Below are 23,076 nucleotides of genomic sequence, written 5' to 3' on the forward strand. Positions count from 1 at the left end.
AAACTTAAATATCTTGGACAAAGTAGCCAATCAGCCATTTTATCAAGGCTTTATTTCAAACATGTGATGGTGCACAGTAAAAGCAAACAAAAATAAACAAACAAACAAAAAAAGCTGTTTTAAACTAAGCTGTTTTACAGTAAATTTAAATCCCCCTCAAATTATCTGTATTCATTTTTAAAAAAAAAGATTTCTAGGAAGTTTGTTATTTATTGATTTATACATTATTTGTGCTGTTTGAAAATGAACCAGGTCAATGAACTTTAATATTTGTATGATTTCTATAACTGGTATTATGAATCATCTTTATGGCTTTCTTTCTTTTTTTTCTTTTTTTTTGCATTTTGAAGTGTGCATTTGTAAGTATTGGCCAAAACCTCTGCACAGTAATTTAAATATGGTACAATAAATGAACAGTAGAGAATGTGAAGTGATTTGTGGTCCAGAATGTGTTTTGCCTTACTCAGTACTGAAATGTTTCTTGACAATTTATTTTGCACATTTTAAGTGAGATTTCCAACTCATTTTATCGGCCATTATAACCCCAAGAAACTTACATTCATTAAGTCTTTCGATGGGGACACCATCTGTATCTGTACTTTGGTACTCCTATTACAATTACCAAATAACATGAATTTAGTTTTACTTAAGTTCAGTGATAATTTATGTCAAACCACTTTTTTAGTTTACACATTTCAGAAGTGATCATCTCCACTAGCTCCTGTAAATTTCTCACACAACAAAAGATATTAGTGTCATCTGTGAATAACCCAAATTCTAATGTTTTTGGTGTATTGCAAATATTTGTATAAAGTATAAATAGGTTTTGACCCAATACTGACCCCTGGGGGATGCCACAAGCAATGTCTAAACATGAGGATCAACATTCTCCCAACTTCATAAACTGTTTCCCTTCTGTAAAATAACTTCTCACCCACTGCAATACTACCCCCATCCCATACTGATCTAGTTTATTGATTAATATGTCATGATTGATTGTATCAAAAGCTTTTATTGAGATCAACGAGTAATCCAACTGCATACTGTTTGCTCAAAGCATTGATTCCATTAATGCCGACGATGCTGAACAGTTTGGTCTGAATCCATATTGACTATCAGAAAGTAATTTATACTTGTCTATGAATTTTTCTAATCTGCTGTTGAATAATCTTTCTTGAATTTCTGAGAATTGTAGCAGTAAGGAAACAGACCTGTAATTTGTGAAGTGGTGTCTATCCCCAGTTCTATACAGCAGCACGACTTTAACGATTTTAATTTTGTTTGGAAATTTACCAGTTTGGAATGATAAATTACAGATAAATGTTACAGATATGATACAGAAATGTTAATGGTTCCAAAATCCCTTCAATTACATTTTTCACAATTCTCATATCAATTTCATCACAATCAGTAGACATTTTATATTTACATTTATTTACAATATGTATTATTATTATTATAGGATTATATATATATATATATATATATATATATATATATATATATATATATATATATATATATATATATTATTTCTACTTGTCTTGAACTGCTTTTAATAATAGTATTTAATATATACCAAATTCCTTTAGTATTATTTTATTATTTAATATTTTATTATAATATACTGTCTTACATGCCCTTATAACATTGGCAAATTTTTTTTTTTTACATTTTTTTTCTATTTATTTTCTACCTCTTTAGTTCTTTGTTTAAAGAATTCTCTATAGAGTATATTTTATTTTTACAAGCATTTTTTAATCTCTTTGTGATCCACAGTCAATCTGTGTATTTTTGTTTTATACCTTTTTGTTTACCTGGACAATTTTTTTTAACCATATAATGATGTGAATATTCTTAAGAAAATTTCACAAGCATAATCAATATCATTATTTTTACATAGCCTGCATTTTTATTGTCATATTTGAATTCAGCATGCCAAAATCTCCAATAAATACCACATTTTATTTCTGAAGAATACAACTTCTGAAAAATTGTATAATTAGAAATTTCACTGTGATTATTGCTGTAAAATATTTTGATTTACATTGTTCTTATAATTAAGTCACAAAAGGTTGTCAATTAAATATTTCCATCAAACTCTTGTGATGATAGTATAACCAGGAGTTAATCTTAGAAATTGCTTCTGCAATCATAGATTTAGTGTTAAAATATGTCCCTGATTCAATTCTGTGGTTATTTCTGTGTCTTATGAAGAATGAAAGTAGTGTGCAAGATGTTGTTCCATACATTTTGTTCCATAGATGTGTTTTAATCATTGATGCTTAATTTTTATGCCATAATTTTATTTATTTAATAAAATTTTATGAGAAAACTGCTTGAATAAAAAGTTGGAAGATTGCTTGTACAAGGTATTGTTATTTATTGTTAATTAAAAAGAATTAATCAGATAATCTGAAAATAATTGCTATACTAATAAAAATCAAATAATTGAAACAAATAAAAAAAATCATTGGTTGCAGCCCAAATATTAGGTGAAATTTGTTATTATTTGTTATTAGTGTTTATGCAGAGTAAATATGCCTAAAACCTTTGATCAGTATTGTAAGTGTACACGGCACTAAGTACATGTTGAGGGTAATGACATTAAAGATGTATGATTATCTGTGCCTGTGATGTGCTTGTTGATCAGTGGGCATAGATTTACTTCTTATAGTTTAACACAGTGACTCACTAACTAACACACACACACACACACACACACACACACACACACACACACACACACACACACACACACACACACACACACACACACACACACACACACACACACACACACACACACACACACACACACACACACACACACACACACACACACACACACGTGCGAGCTGTTCTCATTCTTCATAGTCACTGCCTCTTCCTGCTGCCAGCCAACAAGACGCCCGGGAGCAGAGATATTTAACAGAGAGTTACTGCGGGCTCTGTCATGCTTCGTGCACTGCTGTGTCCATTAAACACCAGGAAGTTGTGTTCTCAGCCACAGAGATTTCCCAGCTGCAGATTAACCTCAGTCCTGGACAACTAGACTCCTTTTATTGGAGAATATCTACTAATGTGATTTCCATCCCGGGCCACTGAAAGGTTAAACATAGTGAGATGGACACTGAGAAGCTTGGAAGCATGTAGCAGCGATTACTGACTCATGTCTCACACACACACACGACCACGTTTATTGATATTGGCACGGACACGATCATTGCTTGTGGAAAGTCCTCCAGCCTCTACTGAGTGAAAAAAGTTCACAACAACAACAATTTTGGTAATTTCCTATCTGTTCTCTTTTCAACACTCGAGTTAAAGGGGTCATATTGTGCAAAATCACGTCATGTCTACATTTACGATCAATCCCACAATTCTGTCTGTGCATGCAGAATCACTCCTGATACGGTCAAAATGTGTGCTCCGAATTAGACTCATCCCAGACTGTGACTCCTTCACCACCACAGGAGTCAGACACAATCAACTGATTACACACACATTTTTCAACTGCGACCACTAGAGAGCGCTGTGGTCTAAAGGAAATACAAACCAGTTATGCGAAAGCTGTCTGCCTTTTTCAACAATAAGCATTCGAGTTGTTATTGTTTTAAATTACATGGAATATGATGGTGAATTCTTCTGATTCACATCTGCCAGACCTTTGCAACAACAACTCTGCAATGACGAAATAGGCGCTCTCAGCTAATTAGTGTCCAATGATCAAGTTTTTACTTAGTTGCTCGGTCACATTACTTCCTCACAGTCGACATGTTTGTGGATCCAAATCTTCTTTTGAGAGGGTGGAATTAGAGGGAAGGGCTATATGACAGTGACAGAGCCAAAAATGGATTCTTGTAGACTTCTGTGACATATGTCACAGAAGTTCATGTCTAAACACCTGCTCACTGAGTGCAACCTGCCACCACACTCTGTGAGAGATGTACTGATTGCTTATGGCTCCTACAAACACCTCCCTGCAGAGAGGGGGCGTGGCAAGCACCTGCTCTTTTACATTTAATGCAACAAGGACATGAATCTAGCTTCAAATCAACAGCTGTAGTATTTCTAGTCAGAGTATAAATCAGAGTTCAGAAAGATTCCTCTGACACTGATGCCTTTTGCTGACATGGTTTAACTGAGTTTGTGTGTTGCAGTTCCTTTTCTGCACTCAAAAAAACAACATCAGTGTTGTTGGTTTTTATGTTACATGAACCTAAGTCTAACATGTAGCTTCTACGATATAGCATCAAGTTTTATGGTTGAACACATTCAAATCATGTAGTTTTAAAATAACATGCAACATCTTAAAATTTAACTTGCTCAGTGAACATAATAAAATTATGGAAAGTATTTCCACCCAAGTAAAATGCGTTAATGTAGCCAGAACTATTTTGTTGGGTGCCCTAAATGTAAATTTGTTGAGTCAACATGATGAATTTGTGTTACTGTTACTTAATTACCATGGGTCAGGCCAGCTAAATTTGCAAGGGAAAATGTAACAAAAAAAGCAAGTCCCTTTGCCTGCTTGCTTGTTTGCGCTCAGGGTCGCCACAGCAAATCCAAGGTGGATCTGCATAAACTGCGCTGATCCAACACAGCAAAGTTAAGTTGACATATAACTGTACTATTTTAAAAGTAGTTGTAACTACTTACAGGGCAGGGGTGATGGCCAAGTGATTAGTGCACTTGGTTTCAGTACAAAAGGTTCCCAGTTCAAACCCCACCCCTGCCACATTTCTCCATGTAATGTGGAGTTACATCAGGAAGAGCATCTGGTATAAAACCTGTGCCAATTCAACATCCATTCAACATGTGGTGACCCCGAGCACAAACAAGGGAGCAGCCGAAGGTACTTACTTATTTTTGTTACATTTCCTCTTACAAATCTAGTTGGCCTAGTTGGTCTAGTTGGTAATTAGGTAACCTCAACGCAAATTCATCATGTTGACCCAACAAATTTACACTTAGGTCACTCAGCAAAATTGTTTCTGGCTATAGGTTAACACATTTTACTTGGGTGGAAATACTTTGCAGCAGTAGCACACAAATAAATTATTTAAAAAATCATACATTGTGATTACCGGATTATTATTATTTTTTTTAGATTATGTCTCTCACAGTGGACATGCACCTAAGAAAAAAATTTCATACCCCTCCATGATTTCTAAGTAGGAGAACTTGCAAAATCGCAGGGTGTTCAAATACTTATTTTCCTCACTGTAATTATTTTATGTTCACTGAGCAAGTTATTTTTTGAGTGTGATAATGACTGAGGAACCCAGTACATGAAATGAAGTTGTAAAAGATGACAGGTCTGGTCTTACTATTCTGTCCAGCAGACCCTTGCTCAGCACACTGCTGATTTCTCCTTTCTCCTCCCCGTGTTTTGATATATATTAAATCTGGCTCACAATCCCTTTCATGTTGATTCCTGTCTACCAGTGGTGCTCTTCTCTTCTATTACTTCTTTCCTGAACTTTTTATTTAACCATTCATTTTTACTTTCCCTCTGGTGACCTGTTAATTTTAAAATTAATGATCCGTCACTACAACTTGAAATTATTCATTTTCATCCAAACATCCTGGTTGGGATTTGAGGTCATGTTCTTTTTAGGCCATTGTGACTTTAATTCGGTTTAGGGGCTTCATTGATGATGTCACAAAGGGACTTCTTTAACAAGAAGCACATGGGATGCATAATGTCTTGTAAAATTTCCCTGATTAGTGTGAGAACTTATACAGTTATAGCCTGCAGCATGCATTTCAAATGTATGTGACCCATTGTGTGAATATGAACTTCCTATCACTCAGCATTACTAGCCTCTCCTTTCAATATTACGTTCCTTTCAATATTATTTATATTTATGCATTGAACCTCTCCAAGACATAATCAACCCATCTTCTTCCTAGAGGTTACATATGTTGTTAATATGAATTATAAAACATGAATTGGTGTTATGGAGTTATTGTGTTCCGAATGAATGAATGAATGAATTTATTCAGCACACACAGGTTCAGAACAACAAAAAACTTACAAAGAAAGAAAGAAAGAAAGAAAATAATCCAACAATGCACCCATGCGCCCAAAAGGGTGTAGGCAGAAGCAAAAGCTTACAAACACCCACTCCTTTAACTAAAAATAAAAATTATACATATGTATATAAAATTTTACATATACCCATCATAACTAATACAAAGTATACATTGATCCATGAATTACAAAAAAGTACAACCATGCAAGCAGCAGTGCACCAAAAAAACAAAACAGAATCAATAAACCACATTTAGCATGCTGTAGCAAGTAATCAAATAATTTTTATACAGCCTTTTAAAACCAACCAAACTACTGAGTGATTTTATGTTATCTGTGCAATTATTCCAAATATTTACACCTTTAACAGAAATACAATGCCTTTTACAGTAGTTTGAATCTTTGATTTCTGAAATAATAATGTTCCGGGTAAATTACAACTGGAGTCCCTCATTCTACACAGGTCGTGGACATATTGTGGCAGAAGTCTATTTTTCAATTTGAACATAATTTGTATTATGATATAATCAATCAATTGCCTAAATTCCTACATGAGTTCCTGGGCTTATCACAAAATATGATACACTTTGTTTTACTCAAGTGAAGTGACAATTTATTAGAATCAAACCATTCCTTAAACTTCTGTAGTTCCCTCTCCATCGTGTCCAGAACCTGTCCCAAATGAACCCAACTACAAAACACAGTTGTGTCATCAGCAAATAAAACACAACTCACAATCTTAGAAACTAAACATGTCATTGATATATAAAAGAAACAGCAAAGGCCAAGAACTGAGCCCTGTGGCACACCACACGTGCACCTCAAAAATTCAGTACTTACTGCACCCAAGTGAACACACTGATACCTGTTGGACAAATAACTAACAAGTATAAATAACTACTAACAGGTGCAGATAACTAACTCTTTCTCAAGAATTCATTGACAAATTCCAGTGACCAAAGTCCTGCATGCTGTGTCTGTAGTGGCAAGACATAAACATGTTTGGTCTCCAAACACTTTCTCAAACCTTTTGGAACCTTTAGAGGACAAATGTTTATACGCCACACTCAGTGCCCTCCTGTGTCGACCAGAAGCGTGCACTCTTCTTGCAGATCATGCAGCATTTCATTCTGCTGGCTTTGCATGTCCAGGACATAAATCCAAAGAGTTTTAATTAGCATAAGGCCCGTATCCGAAACAGCAGCTGAACCTGAGCCATTCTACGTAGAGCTGAGCCTTAATTGATCATGTGTTAAGTATTTGTTTTATTGTCAGCTCTCACACGGACTCACACAGGGTCTGGGAATTCTGCCTGAACCAGTAGCTCCTCTTTCATCTGTCTTTGTACAGACGTCTGAGCATCTAATACAATTACAAAGTAATTTCAGACAATCGAGAATTGACATCTAATGTATCTCAGGGGGCAGAAATCTACTCAGCTTGTTGCACCACATCAATAATATTCCAACATCAAATTCCAGATTCCCAAACTAATTTCACAGTTTGCTCCATGTGTACCAAAAACCCACACTTTAAATCTCAGACATGATTCATATAAATCATTTCTTTGTGCTTCAGTGGTACCATAAAATATGGTTATGTGTGGTACTGAAATTTGATCACTTCTGGCCAAATTTAAATGTTTTTCACACAATCCTTCCACCACGTTTAATGCACCTTAGCATCAAAATGTTTGAGTTAATCAGATATGACCTTTGTTTGAACTTTCACGGTCACTCAAGGTCAAACATGTTCATATGACTAATAGAAAGCTGATTTATGACTTCATATTAATGTTCAATAGCAACCAAAGGTGTGTGTCTTAGTGCAGCAGATAAGAGAATATTTATAGAGGAATCCTGCAAATGGCGATACAAGCATCAAATTCGGCACAAATACTCCTTAGACATTACTCTTTTGAAAACAAAAAACTGACTAGCCACTTGAATTTTCAATAGGCAACCAGGTAGGGGTCAACTGAAGAATTACACAGGTCTCAAGATTAAAAGATGTTCCAATCATGTTGAAAACTACACCACATTATTTGTCTGATCATAAAGATTCCAAAAAGGTATAGTTTGGACTATCTGTCACTGACTGTTATGGAGTTATGGGGTTAAAAACAGCAAGAATTGTGACAAAGGTCAGTTTCAGTTTGTACAGGTGTCAAAAGTTAAAGTTGCTCCAGTTTTGGTAAAAGGTAGTGCAAATTATTGGTTGAGGTAATAGGGTTTTAAAAAGGAATAGTTTGGACCATGTGTCATGCTCAGTTATCATGTTACTGTGTAACATATGTCAAATGTCATAGAATCCAATGGATGTTGACCTTGCTTGACCTTTACTTTAGAGACCAAGCATTCCATTTATTAATCCTATTAACTCAACCAATAATGTGCATCATTTTTTTTATTTTTTTTTATCAAAATTGGAGCAACTTTAACTTTTGACCCTTGGACAAACTAAAATTGACCTTTGTCACCATTCTTGCTGTTTTTACCCCATAACTCCAAAACATTCAGTCAGAGATAGTCCAAACTATACCTTTTTGGAATCTTTATGATCAGACAAATAATGTGGTGTAGTTTTCAACATGATTGGAACATCTTTTAATCTTGAGACCTGTGTAATTCTTCAGTTGACCCCTACCTGGTTGCCTATTGAAAATTCAAGTGGCTAGTCAGTTTTTTGTTTTCAAAAGAGTAATGTCTAAGGAGTATTTGTGCCGAATTTGATGCTTGTATCGCCATTTGCAGGATTCCTCTATAAATATTCTCTTATCTGCTGCACTAAGACACACACCTTTGGTTGCTATTGAACATTAATATGAAGTCATAAATCAGCTTTCTATTAGTCATATGAACATGTTTGACCTTGAGTGACCGTGAAAGTTCAAACAAAGGTCATATCTGATTAACTCAAACATTTTGATGCTAAGGTGCATTAAACGTGGTGGAAGGATTGTGTGAAAAACATTTAAATTTGGCCAGAAGTGATCAAATTTCAGTACCACACATAACCATATTTTATGGTACCACTGAAGCACAAAGAAATGATTTATATGAATCATGTCTGAGATTTAAAGTGTGGGTTTTTGGTACACATGGAGCAAACTGTGAAATTAGTTTGGGAATCTGGAATTTGATGTTGGAATATTATTGATGTGGTGCAACAAGCTGAGTAGATTTCTGCCCCCTGAGATACATTAGATGTCAATTCTCGATTGTCTGAAATTACTTTGTAATTGTATTAGATGCTCAGACGTCTGTAAAAAGACAGATGAAAGAGGAGCTACTGGTTCAGGCAGAATTCCCAGACCCTGTGTGAGTCCGTGTGAGAGCTGACAATAAAACAAATACTTAACACATGATCAATTAAGGCTCAGCTCTACGTAGAATGGCTCAGGTTCAGCTGCTGTTTCGGATACGGGCCTTATGCTAATTAAAACTCTTTGGATTTATGTCCTGGACATGCAAAGCCAGCAGAATGAAATGCTGCATGATCTGCAAGAAGAGTGCACGCTTCTGGTCGACACAGGAGGGCACTGAGTGTGGTGTATAAACATTTGTCCTCTAAAGGTTCCAAAAGGTTTGAGAAAGTGTTTGGAGACCAAACATGTTTATGTCTTGCCACTACAGACACCGCATGCAGGAATTTGGTCACTGGAATTTGTCATTGAATTCTTGAGAAAGAGTTAGTTATCTGCACCTGTTAGTAGTTATTTATACTTGTTAGTTATTTGTCCAACAGGTATCAGTGTGTTCACTTGGGTGCAGTAAGTACTGAATTTTTGAGGTGCACGTGTGGTGTGCCACAGGGCTCAGTTCTTGGCCTTTGCTGTTTCTTTTATATATCAATGACATGTTTAGTTTCTAAGATTGTGAGTTGTGTTTTATTTGCTGATGACACAACTGTGTTTTGTAGTTGGGTTCATTTGGGACAGGTTCTGGACACGATGGAGAGGGAACTACAGAAGTTTAAGGAATGGTTTGATTCTAATAAATTGTCACTTCACTTGAGTAAAACAAAGTGTATCATATTTTGTGATAAGCCCAGGAACTCATGTAGGAATTTAGGCAATTGATTGATTATATCATAATACAAATTATGTTCAAATTGAAAAATAGACTTCTGCCACAATATGTCCACGACCTGTGTAGAATGAGGGACTCCAGTTGTAATTTACCCGGAACATTATTATTTCAGAAATCAAAGATTCAAACTACTGTAAAAGGCATTGTATTTCTGTTAAAGGTGTAAATATTTGGAATAATTGCACAGATAACATAAAATCACTCAGTAGTTTGGTTGGTTTTAAAAGGCTGTATAAAAATTATTTGATTACTTGCTACAGCATGCTAAATGTGGTTTATTGATTCTGTTTTGTTTTTTTGGTGCACTGCTGCTTGCATGGTTGTACTTTTTTGTAATTCATGGATCAATGTATACTTTGTATTAGTTATGATGGGTATATGTAAAATTTTATATACATATGTATAATTTTTATTTTTAGTTAAAGGAGTGGGTGTTTGTAAGCTTTTGCTTCTGCCTACACCCTTTTGGGCGCATGGGTGCATTGTTGGATTATTTTCTTTCTTTCTTTGTAAGTTTTTTTTTGTTCTGAACCTGTGTGTGCTGAATAAATTCATTCATTCATTCATTCGGAACACAATAACTCCATAACACCAATTCATGTTTTATAATTCATATTAACAACATATGTAACCTCTAGGAAGAAGATGGGTTGATTATGTCTTGGAGAGGTTCAATGCATAAATATAAATAATATTGAAAGGAACGTAATATTGAAAGGAGAGGCTAGTAATGCTGAGTGATAGGAAGTTCATATTCACACAATGGGTCACACACATTTGAAATGCATGCTGCAGGCTATAACTGTATAAGTTCTCACACTAATCAGGGAAATTTTACAAGACATTATGCATCCCATGTGCTTCTTGTTAAAGAAGTCCCTTTGTGACATCATCAATGAACCCCTAAACCCAATTAAAGTCACAATGGCCTAAAAAGAACATGACCTCAAATCCCAACCAGGATGTTTGGATGAAAATGAATAATTTCAAGTTGTAGTGACGGATCATTAATTTTAAAAGTAACAGGTCACCAGAGGGAAAGTAAAAATGAATGGTTAAATAAAAAGTTCAGGAAAGAAGTAATAGAAGAGAAGAGCACCACTGGTAGACAGGAATCAACATGAAAGGGATTGTGAGCCAGATTTAATATATATCAAAACACGGGGAGGAGAAAGGAGAAATCAGCAGTGTGCTGAGCAAGGGTCTGCTGGACAGAATAGTAAGACCAGACCTGTCATCTTTTACAACTTCATTTCATGTACTGGGTTCCTCAGTCATTATCACACTCAAAAAATAACTTGCTCAGTGAACATAAAATAATTACAGTGAGGAAAATAAGTATTTGAACACCCTGCGATTTTGCAAGTTCTCCTACTTAGAAATCATGGAGGGGTATGAAATTTTCTTCTTAGGTGCATGTCCACTGTGAGAGACATAATCTAAAAAAAATAATAATAATCCGGTAATCACAATGTATGATTTTTTAAATAATTTATTTGTGTGTTACTGCTGCAAAGTATTTCCACCCAAGTAAAATGTGTTAACCTATAGCCAGAAACAATTTTGCTGAGTGACCTAAGTGTAAATTTGTTGGGTCAACATGATGAATTTGCGTTGAGGTTACCTAATTACCAACTAGACCAACTAGGCCAACTAGATTTGTAAGAGGAAATGTAACAAAAATAAGTAAGTACCTTCGGCTGCTCCCTTGTTTGTGCTCGGGGTCACCACATGTTGAATGGATGTTGAATTGGCACAGGTTTTATACCAGATGCTCTTCCTGATGTAACTCCACATTACATGGAGAAATGTGGCAGGGGTGGGGTTTGAACTGGGAACCTTTTGTACTGAAACCAAGTGCACTAATCACTTGGCCATCACCCCTGCCCTGTAAGTAGTTACAACTACTTTTAAAATAGTACAGTTATATGTCAACTTAACTTTGCTGTGTTGGATCAGCGCAGTTTATGCAGATCCACCTTGGATTTGCTGTGGCGACCCTGAGCGCAAACAAGCAAGCAGGCAAAGGGACTTACTTTTTTTGTTACATTTTCCCTTGCAAATCTAGCTGGCCTGACCCATGGTAATTAAGTAACAGTAACACAAATTCATCATGTTGACTCAACAAATTTACATTTAGGGCACCCAACAAAATAGTTCTGGCTACATTAACGCATTTTACTTGGGTGGAAATACTTTCCATAATTTTATTATGTTCACTGAGCAAGTTCAATTTTAAGATGTTGCATGTTATTTTAAAACTACATGATTTGCATGATTTGATGTAGTTGTCAATTTGACTGCAGTATTTTAAAATTTTGACGACTGTGTAATTCTTAAACTGACCCCTACCTAGCTGTCTATTGAAAATTCAAGTGGTCAGTTGTTTTTTTCAAAGGGTAGTGTCTAAGTTGTAGTTGTGCCAAATTTGGTGCTTGCATCACCATTTGAAGGACTGTTTCAGTTATCTGCTGCACTAAGCATGAGTACAGTTGGTGTATGGGGCATTCAGTTTTTTTTTTTTACAGGGGGTGCAGACTTTAAACATGGCTTAAGTAAAAATTTGCATTGTGATTTTGCATCATTAAGACGTATAGCAACCCATGCTTTGATCCAGAACTGCACTACAAACACTAATCACCCACAGAACAGATAAAGAACGGTCATGTCTGTGCTAAAGTACACAGCACTGTTCAAGTGACCATGAAAGTACAGTTCAGGACAGACCAAACAGTTATTTCACTTCCCTTAAGGGATCCAAAGACATTAACAAAAAACATTTATACGGACTTGCCGCACAGTCCATGGACCCCTTAGTTACCAATATGATTTAGCAGGGCTGAAAAACACGGTCAGTGGTGCAGCAAAATACTGCTGTTTCCACACAGACCGACCCCAGGCAGTAAGAGCCAACTTGGATGTATCACTGAGCTGGAAGCATTTATTATCAAGGATGAGCTCTTGATTCTCCAGGCTGTCGGGCTGTTCTTTTTCTCTGTGATATCCAGCTTTGTGAGGATGAACTCCTGCTCTAGATGGTGCAGATGATGCTCAGTCTATGTTGTTCTGGGGAGACAACTACTGCAGCAGCAGCAGCAGTGTCAGAACGTAGCTGGCAGTGCTCCTGGTGTCTGTCTGTGGATGTGTCACCTTCATTACTAATCTGATCATTACTAATCGCATTCCTGGAATACCAGCTCCTTTAGCTACGGGAAAGAGAATATCAAATGAGAAGTAAGGTGTGGGCGTGGTGTGTTAGTGGCAGCCATCAGCGTGCTATACTTGCCACGCACACGCCTGCACTTGTTGCCAGTACCGGCGACTGCTGGTGTGCACGCACCATGTGACAGCTGCGGGTGCACAGCGTTTAGTGCCGTTTAACGGAGCACATGATCCGCTGCTTCCTGGACAGTGTTTTATCAACTTTTTTGCTTCTGTTTAATCATGGATTTGGAGTTTCTGAATAACCTGGTGCTTTCCAGCCTGTCACACAGACATACGTGGCAAGTTCATGGCATGTATGAGGACATCGTGGGACGATAGTCCAAACTATACCTTTTTGGAATCTTTGTGATCAGACAAATAATGTGGTACAGTTTTCAATATGATTGGAGCATCTTTTAATTTTGACCCCTGTGTAATTCTTCAGTTGACCCCTACCTGGCTGCCTATTGAAAATTCAAGTGGGCAATCGTTTTTTTTTTTCAAAAGAGTAATGTCTATGGATTATTTGTGCTGAATTTGATGCTTGTATCACCATTTGAGGGATTCTGCTCTAAATAGTCTCTTATCTGCTGCACTAGCTGTGGTTACTTAAAGGCTTAACTGTCATATTTGAATGCAAGACAAAATGATTGAAAATGTCCCACAACAATCATTTCTGTAGTGGACACTTCAAACATCTCGATAATGGCTCGATTTCCTCTGCAGCACTTTTACTGTATGTGTGTATCTAACTGTCTGCTTTCCCTTCCTCCTGCTTCACTTAAAACAGCAATAAGGCTCTGCCACTGCATTACCAAGTGGGATGAAAGTCAGCTTCACAGAGAATAAGACATGAACAGAGGCCATTAGTCTGAGGGTCTGCAGGCTTCAGACCAGAGGAAGAAGGAGGAACTGCTTTAATGGACGCCTTTCCTATGAGTTGACGCGGAGGGTGGATTTTTTTTATTTTTTTTGCAGGCTGTATATCTCTCTGACTGTCTATCTTGCTTCCCTGTTCATCCAATATCACATCACTGGCAGCCGACTGAGGAAGCAAGGTCGCCGATTTAAAATTATATCGCAAAAGAATAAAGTCAGGCTGGAAAATAACATTTAAGTGTTTGAAAGGCTGAGATGAAGTCCCACTGCTGGCATTTGGTGGTAAATAAATAAATAAATAAACAGACATCTGAGAGAAGTTTAGATATATAACAGACAGACATGTGCTCTTTTGTGATACGGCTTCTCAATGGGAATAATTGCAAAGCTGACAGAATGAGGGTGACCTTTTAATGACCACTATCTTATTTTCTGGACTATATATGTCACGCCTGAGTATTTGTTGCATCTGTCTACAAATGCATCATGCAAACATACTGCACTGATCTATAAGTTAGATTTATTTTTGAAACATGGTGCTACTGCTTCATGCAACAAAAAGCAAAATGAATTTAATAGGTGCGTTATTTATTTATAACACAAATACTACATTAGCAAACAGATTAATGTTATGTTATGAGGCACAGAAAACTCAAGAGTAAACGGCTTCTTCTATCCACTGAGCAGATGAAAATGTCAAAGTGGAGCTAAAAGCATACAGATTTACATCACAAAAAAATAAAGTTTTTAATTGATTATACATTTTAAAACATTATAGCGAGCCTTACCTTAGTCTAGCCATCATTCTTGTTGTCCTCTGACAGTCCCGCAAAGTGCAAACTATTTGATTATTGAGTAGCATAAATGTTATGCCCTCTCTTTATTCAAGAGCGTGGTTTTTCAGTTTGAGAGCACAATTCATTAATTTCATGAGACCCAGCACGTACTTATTTAGATCATCTTCTTCTTGTTTTACAGCGGTTGGTATTCAGCTTAATGGAACATTACGCCACCTTCTGTGTGGATCAAATAGTATCAAATTCAGATCAGTATGCAGGAGCAGCTTCTCATACATACAGATGGTGTCATCTTGTGGCCATACACGATAATACTATAGACTTCTGACACACAAGCTACTTTGAAATATAAGTTGCAGGACCAGCCAAACAAGTTTTAAAAAAATGTGACTTATAGTAAAGAAAAGATGGCATTCTCTTTTTCCACAGTTTGCCCCTTTCCAAGTCAGTCTTTCTATTCTGTCCTTCTAGAAATGTTCTTTCATCTTTTCTCTATTTTTCCATTTTGCTACTTCTCTTGATTCTTGTTTCACTTTGGCCTCTGACCCTCAGATTACCCAGGGTTCTCCGAGAACAGAACCTTATCACTGACAGTGTCTCACAAACCTTTTTCCCATTTTCACTGTGAAGCCTTGGCAGTAAAAAGAAACCAAGGCTGGCTTCCATTGTTTGAACTCAAGGTCAGTTCTGTTCTCTGGGCATGTACACAAATAAATACACTCAAGCGCCTGTCTGATGGCGCGCTGCTGTAGCACTGCAAAACAAGAAAGAAGAGCGCCGGTGCTATGCAGCTTTTCTGCTTCAGGTATTTTTTGTCTTAAGTTTCTTACTAATCCACATCTGTAATTATGAATATTTAACTAACACAATTTCTTTTACATTTTATAATGAAACTTTTGTGAAACTGCAGCCAATCCGCTCTGTGTACACCTAATCATGTCAGCTCTCAGTTGCTAAGGACAGTATGACCTGCTTAATACTTGGATGGGAGACCTCTTAGAAATACTATCATGGGCTGTGTGTAGTTCTCGTGGTAAAACTGGAGTTGCATCTGGTGTAAATCTTGTGCCAAATCCTTATATGGTTCTGTACTGGATCTGTTGTGGTTGAGTCTGATGAAATCGAGGGCAGCCAAATGACGAACACCAACAATGCAACTTTTGTGGAATTAATAAGAAACGTGTTAACACATGATGTTTTCATAGTGCTCCTAAAGCTATAGTTTGATGCATATAACTGTGTGTCAACACAGATGTGGACATACGTTTATGCACACCTTGGATACTCAATTTTCTCTTACTGCAAATATTTCAACAAACAATATGTCAATTTCAATGCATACTTTGTGTCCATATACATTCAAATAAGTAACATACATTCATACAAATAACATTTACAAGGTAAATTTACTTCAGTTTTTATTCACTATGTCAGATGTTTAAGTGGGTTAGAAGTTCCTATACACCAAGATGACTGCTTCTTTAAACAGCAGGGACAATTCCAGAAAATTGCAGAAATTGATGGTAAATGGACTGCATTTATATAGCACTTTTCCATCTGCTCAAACCGCTCAAAGCGCTTTACAATTATGCCTCACATTCACCCCGATGTCAGGGTGCTGCCATACAAGGCGCTCACTACACACCGGGAGCAATAGGGGATTAAGGACCTTGCCCAAGGGCCCTTAGTGATTTTCCAGTCAGGCGGGGATTTGAACCGAGGATCTTCTGGTTTCAAGCCCAACACCTTAACCACTAGACCATCACTTCCCCCAGTGGAATTACTTATAAAAGCATCTGATATCATTTGGAGTTAAATGGAGAACATTTTGCTGTATATAAGGGTACAGCTGTAGAACCAGTGCCTTCTTATATTTGATAGCAGGGAAAACAAAATCTAAAGGGTTAAGCCAAGCCTTACAGAGTACAACTGTGCATCTCCACAAAACACTTTCTTCTGTAGGAGCTATTTCACTAGGATTAATGGTCAAGAGAGCCACTGTATAATCTTGTACAAAAAATATTAAAAGCTTTGGAAACATACAGACTTTATATCATTGAGGAAGGAGGACCAAATTAACACCCAGGAGTGAAGGAAAGTTTGTTATGGAGTTGATGAAAATTTGAAGGCATCAAACAGAAATGTGACACCATTCACCTTTTTTAGAGTGCTCAACATGACCTGAAAGGCCATTAGCTACAGAGGAAGCCATTAATGTTATGGCTGTTGTACAGTTAGGAGACCCCAGAGCAGAGAACCACACAAAAAAGCAAAACAGTCTTTAATAATCAGTGTTGTAGCTGAAGATAAGTTGGCACAAAAAATGTCTCCGTGTAGAAATAAGATGTAATAGGCAGAAGGCCAGAGTACACCAGGACCTCATTCCGTGTGTAAGTAAAGGGATTAACCAGGAACACAACACAGACAGCAATAATACCATGTAGGAGATCCAATAGATGACAGGCTAAATTCGGTAAACACAAGGAGGCAGCACAGGTTGGCAAGTGGAAAGCAAACTGGGAGAAACAACACGAGGAAGTAGGCATAAAAGCAAGACAACTTGGCACTGGAGTGAAGGGCTGTGGGCGGTTAAACAGTGCATGACGCAATCAAACCAGGAAGTGAGTGTGCATGTGAAACATGAAGCCCCAGTGCCTGTGCACATAAACTAAATCCAGACAAAGAAACAGAGATCAGACATGTTACAATAAAAGCATCATGGAGGAGCATCACTAGGAAAGCAGGTAAACATTAAAACTGTAACAAAGTACACATGAATATCACAAAAGATTAATCACTAGAAAGAAACAAAGAACTAGGAGGGCAGAAAAGCGATACTAAAGACGTTCTCAAAACCATGATGAATAATCCAAAATGGACATTGAAAGCTGAGTCAAAAGTTTACAGTTGATCACCAGGACAAAAGGTTTTTTTTTTTTTTGTAAATGCTAATTTTGGATCAATGGCTTCCTCCTTGGTTGATGCCATTTCAGATCATGGTGACATCTGATGCCTCCAAGTCCTCCATCACTTCCTCAGTTGGGATCCTGACGTTCTTTTGGACCTTTCCAACAAAAGTTTAATTCCTGGTTGTAAACTAGGCTTCAGCCCAGAAGGATATAAAGTCTTTCTGGTCCCAAGCTTCTTGTATCTTTGTGTAATAGATTATACAGTTGTTGTTCATGACACCATGACATCTTTGGAGATGATTCCTAAAGAGGAATGTCACTTGTGGAGATCCAAAACTTTGTTCTAGAAACCTTGGTATAATTCTTTATAGTTTGTTCCTGTTCCTAAAAGCAACAAGTGAAGGGTTCTACAAGTAGTCTTTAAGTACAGACAAAGGCTCTTCAATCAAACTCTTATTTACCCAGTTAGTTATTTAGAGGCTTTTTAAAGTAATTCCAATATGTGCACTTCATGAAAATTAAGTTAGACTTTTTTTTTTCACTGAGGTGTGTGTAATTTTTTGTCACAGTTTTATGTTTGTGTATCCCGTTTCCTACCTCTGTGTGTGGCGTAGAGTGCAGCAAAGATGACGACAAAGAAGGTTGTAGAATATTTCCCTGCATTCACCAGGTGAGGAAAGGCCCTCTTGGTGTCACGGTAACGCCTCAGACACTGGATGAAGCGGATCCAGGCAGGCAGACACTGGATGATGGCACGCACGCCATACGAGTAGCTGTGGCAAACGTAGACACTGGGGTCTAGATCGCAACCGGGGAGAAAAAAATTACAAACTTGTTCCCTTATCCATTATGCATCCCATTTTCCCTAACAATAATCAATCAATCAATCAACATTTATTTATAAAGCGCTTTACAGCACCGACTGGTGTCCAAAGTGCTTAACATTAAAAACACAAATTTACAAAAATAAAACACATATAAAATAAAATTTTAAAACAACACATAAAAAAAGAACATAAAAATAACAGAACATGTCATCTCCCCACTAAGTGTTAAAAGCCAGTTTAAATAAATAAGTCTTTAACTTAGATTTAAAAAGTGCTAGGTCAGGAATAGTACGTAACTCAAGAGGTAGCTCGTTCCACAGTCTGGGGCCGGCTACCGCGAAAGCATGATCACCCCAGCGTTTATATCTTGACCTTGGAACATCTAAGTAAAGCTGGCCAGACAACCTTAATGTCCTACTGTAGGTGCGCAAAGTTAAAATTTCAGACAAGTAGGGAGGTGCAAGGCCATAAATAGCTTTAAAAACAAACATTAAAATTTTAAAATCAATTCTAAAACGAACTGGAAGCCAGTGGAGTGAGTACAGGACGGGCATAATATGCTCACGTCTAAAAGTGTTTGTCAAAAGACGAGCAGCAGCATTCTGCACCAACTGGAGACGTGCAAGAGATGACTGATTAATGCCCGAATAAAGTGCATTACAATAATCAAGTCTGGAGCTGATGAAAGCATGAATGGCCGTCTCAAGATCACGTCTACTGAGAAAGTGCTTTATTTTAGCCAAAAGGCGAAGTTGGAAAAAACTAGCTTTGACAACAGAATTTCTCTGTTGATCGAACCTCAAACAGCTGTCAAATATCACTCCCAAATTCTTGACAGCTGGTTTTACATAGTTAGCCAAAGCACCAAAATTTGGTGTTACCACATTTGGTATGCCAGAGCGCTCAAACACCATGATCTCAGTTTTACCATCATTCAGGTAAAGGAAGTTTTGGGACAGCCACTGCTTTACATCATGAATACAATTAAATAATGATGACAAAGCATCACTCCCATTAGTCCTCACAGGCAGATAGATTTGCAGATCATCTGCATAACAATGAAAGGACAGGTTGTGCTGGGTTATAATTGACCCCAATGGCAGAATGTACAAAGTAAATAGAATCGGCCCAAGGACAGATCCCTGTGGCACTCCACAGCACAGAGGAGCAGTTGATGAGGAAAGGTCCCCAATCATGACAGAAAAGCTCCTTTCAGCCAAATATGATCTAAACCACTTAAGTGCAGTACCATGAATGCCAATAAAATGTTCCAACTGGGAAACAAGTACTGTGTGATCCACAGTATCAAAGGCTGCTGTGAGGTCCAACAGAACCAGCACAGCAGGATTCCCTGCATCCACCAACAGAGTAATATCATTATGAACTTTTAAAAGTGCTGACTCAGTGCTGTGTCGCGATCTAAACCCAGACTGGAATTTTTCAAGGATGAGATTGTCTTCTAAAAATGACTTTAACTGTAAAAAGATAACCTTTTCTAAAACCTTAGATAGAAATGGCAGATGAGACACAGGTCTAAAATTGGATAAAACTGATGAGTCCAGGTGAGGTTTTTTAAGAAGGGGTCGAACCACAGCATGTTTAAAAGCAGCTGGAACAGACCCTGATCTAAGACAAGCACTGATAAAAGTTAGGAGACCTGCCCCAACAGTATTAAAAACCTCCTTCAGCACCTTAGCTGGAACAACATCAAAAGGACAACTTGTAGATTTTATGTGTTTTACAACATCAGCGAGAGATGCAAAAGAAATGGGCTCAAACTGTTCGAGCACAGCAGAATGTGCACGAGGAGCAGACAACTCAACATTACAGCTCTGATCAACGTTCTGTCTGACTGATGAAACCTTATCAATAAAAAACTGAAGAAACTCCTCACAGGTTGTGGTTGTAGCGTCCATCAAAACAGAGGTGTGTGGATTTACAACTGAGTTTATAGTCTGAAATAACACACTGGGATGATGACAACTGCTCGAAATAATATGAGACAGATATTGTGCTTTTGCCTCCTTCACAGCCTTCAGATAGTCAGTTAGACTGTCCCTCAGAAAGCCCAGAGACACCTGTAGTTTGTCCTTTTTCCATTTTCTCTACGCCCGTCTGCAGCGTTGCCTGAGGGCACGGGTCGTGGCATTTAACCAGGGGTCAGATTTTGATTTCCTAGATTTGCAGCGCATCGGTGCAACAGAGTCCAAAATTACTGTGCATGTAGAGTGGAAAGAAGAGAGGATGTTATCTGGGAGTAATGGAGAAACCGGTCCATTCATGGCATAAAACTGAGAGTCCATGAAGGCAGCAGCAAAGTCCCCCGCTGTCGAGGAGGTGACCAAACGGCGGCGAGAGACAGGAACAAGTGGCTTACTAGCAGATGGAGGAGCAATAAATTAAAAAATAACAGGAAAGTGATCTGAAATAGCAATGTCTGATATGTCCTTAAGTGAAACTGAGAGCCCAAGAGAAATAACCAGGTCCAAGGTGTGTCCAAGATTATGTGTTGGTCCATCCACAACTTGTGTTCAGGAGGCTTTTAAAATCATCAGCCAGCTGATTAGAAGGACAACAGATACGAATATTAAAATCACCAGAGACCAAAAATTGGTCATATTTTGGAATAAAATCTGCCAGAAACTCAGAAAACTCCTGAATAAACTTATTAAATTTTGGTGGATGGTAAACAACAGCACAGAGCACAGGACAGTTGAACTCCATCACAAACAACTGAAGTTCAAAAGTGGAGTAGACATTAGAAGATAAAAATCGGCATTTAAAACTGTCTTTAAAAACCGTGGCCACACCCCCGCCTCGACCTGATGCTCGCGGGGAGCTGAAAAACGAGCAGCCGGGGGGGAGGAGCTCAGAAAAGGCGCTATTTTCACCTGGTTTCAACCAGGTCTCCGTTAACAGGAGAAAGTCCAGATCACGACTGGAGAAAAAGTCATTCAAAATGAAAGTCTTACTTGTGAGTGACCTTGTGTTGATGAGCGCCACACGGACTGAGCACACGTCAGTCTGCTGGGAGACACGACTGAGCAGGCGCAGGTTCTCCTGCACGCAGCCACGACTGCAGCTCCTCACAGGACGGCGACGCGAAAGTGGAGACCTGGCACCCCGGACAACCGGCCGGAGCCACCGATAACAAAAAGTCAGGGAACGCCGCACGTTGTAGCCGTCATATGGTGTGAAGAATCCGGCTATGAATTGTCGTGGAGCATGTTTGCAGGAAACAGCCAGGCACACTCTGAGCCGAACACGGACTCCTCCTCTCTTCCCACGTCCTCTGCGACGCAGACACCGAGGCAACACGCCAAGCGGCCGGCGTAGAAAGTCTGGTATGGACGCTAAGACAGGCGGCGGGGGCAGCCGCGTCCCTGGCTGTCCGCCCGAGCCAGGAACAGCGAAATTCTCCAGCGAATTACTCATTCGCTAATATACTCATTTCATTCTACGTTGCACAGGAAAACTCATCATTATGAGAATCACAGTGACATCGATGCAGCCAAGTGTTTTCATTCGGTTAATTGGCTGTTTGGGGGCCGATATGTCACTGTTGGAGGAGTGGAAGGACAGCAATTAAAACCTTTTTTGCATTAGCATTAGCTGACTCTGTCTGGCACCTTGTCAATAAAAAACAGAGCTTTTATAACCAAAGGATTTGTAGCTTTTCCTGCATAATCTGAAACATGTCATTGAGGTTCAACTCTACAAACAAAACTCATTTACAGTATGTCATAAACAACTTTATATTGTAATGCATTCAGATACAACAAAAAGTACATCTGATTGTTTGCATCGGTTCAGGTGTTACAATTCCTTAAAGAATAGTGTAAGTCTTAAAACGCTTTCAACAACAAAGCGAAGTAATGTCTAAGCTGCTATGAAACATTTATCTGCTTGTCTATATGTCTGCTTCTTCCCCTACTTTTCCCAGATCCTTTGCCCAAGTTCCACCAAACGTGATACGTGGATGACAGGATTTATTTTGGCAAAGGTCAATGTTAATTGGGACAATGGTCAACACACACACACACACACACACACACACACACATATATATATATGAGGTCTGTTAGAAAAGTATCCGACCTTTTTATTTTTTCAAAAACCTGATGGATTTGAATCGTGTGCTTGCATGAGCCAACCTTGAACCTTCGTGTGCATGTGTGATTTTTTTCATGCCTGTCAGTTGCGTCAATTGCTTGTAAGCAGCCTTAGTGAGAGGATGGGTGGAGTTTCTCGTCGTTTTTTCTTTGCAAGGAAATGACGGAACGACTGGAGCAGCGCGACTGCATCAAATTTTGCCAGAAACTGGGCGAC

General features: G+C 38.1%; 1 protein-coding gene across 1 annotated transcript in view; it reads right to left on the minus strand.

Annotated features, from left to right (window-relative positions):
* The window catches only part of xpr1a (xenotropic and polytropic retrovirus receptor 1a), a 229,231-nt gene that overhangs the window by 5,095 nt on the left and 201,060 nt on the right, over nt 1-23,076 (minus strand). Inside the window, exon 11 of the mRNA XM_034179678.1 lies at nt 18,518-18,718. Coding sequence (XP_034035569.1) covers nt 18,518-18,718 — 201 coding nt within the window. The remainder of the gene's footprint in view (nt 1-18,517; nt 18,719-23,076) is intronic.

Source organism: Thalassophryne amazonica, chromosome 10 (genome assembly GCF_902500255.1).
Source record: "Thalassophryne amazonica chromosome 10, fThaAma1.1, whole genome shotgun sequence".
Classification (NCBI taxonomy): domain Eukaryota; kingdom Metazoa; phylum Chordata; class Actinopteri; order Batrachoidiformes; family Batrachoididae; genus Thalassophryne; species Thalassophryne amazonica.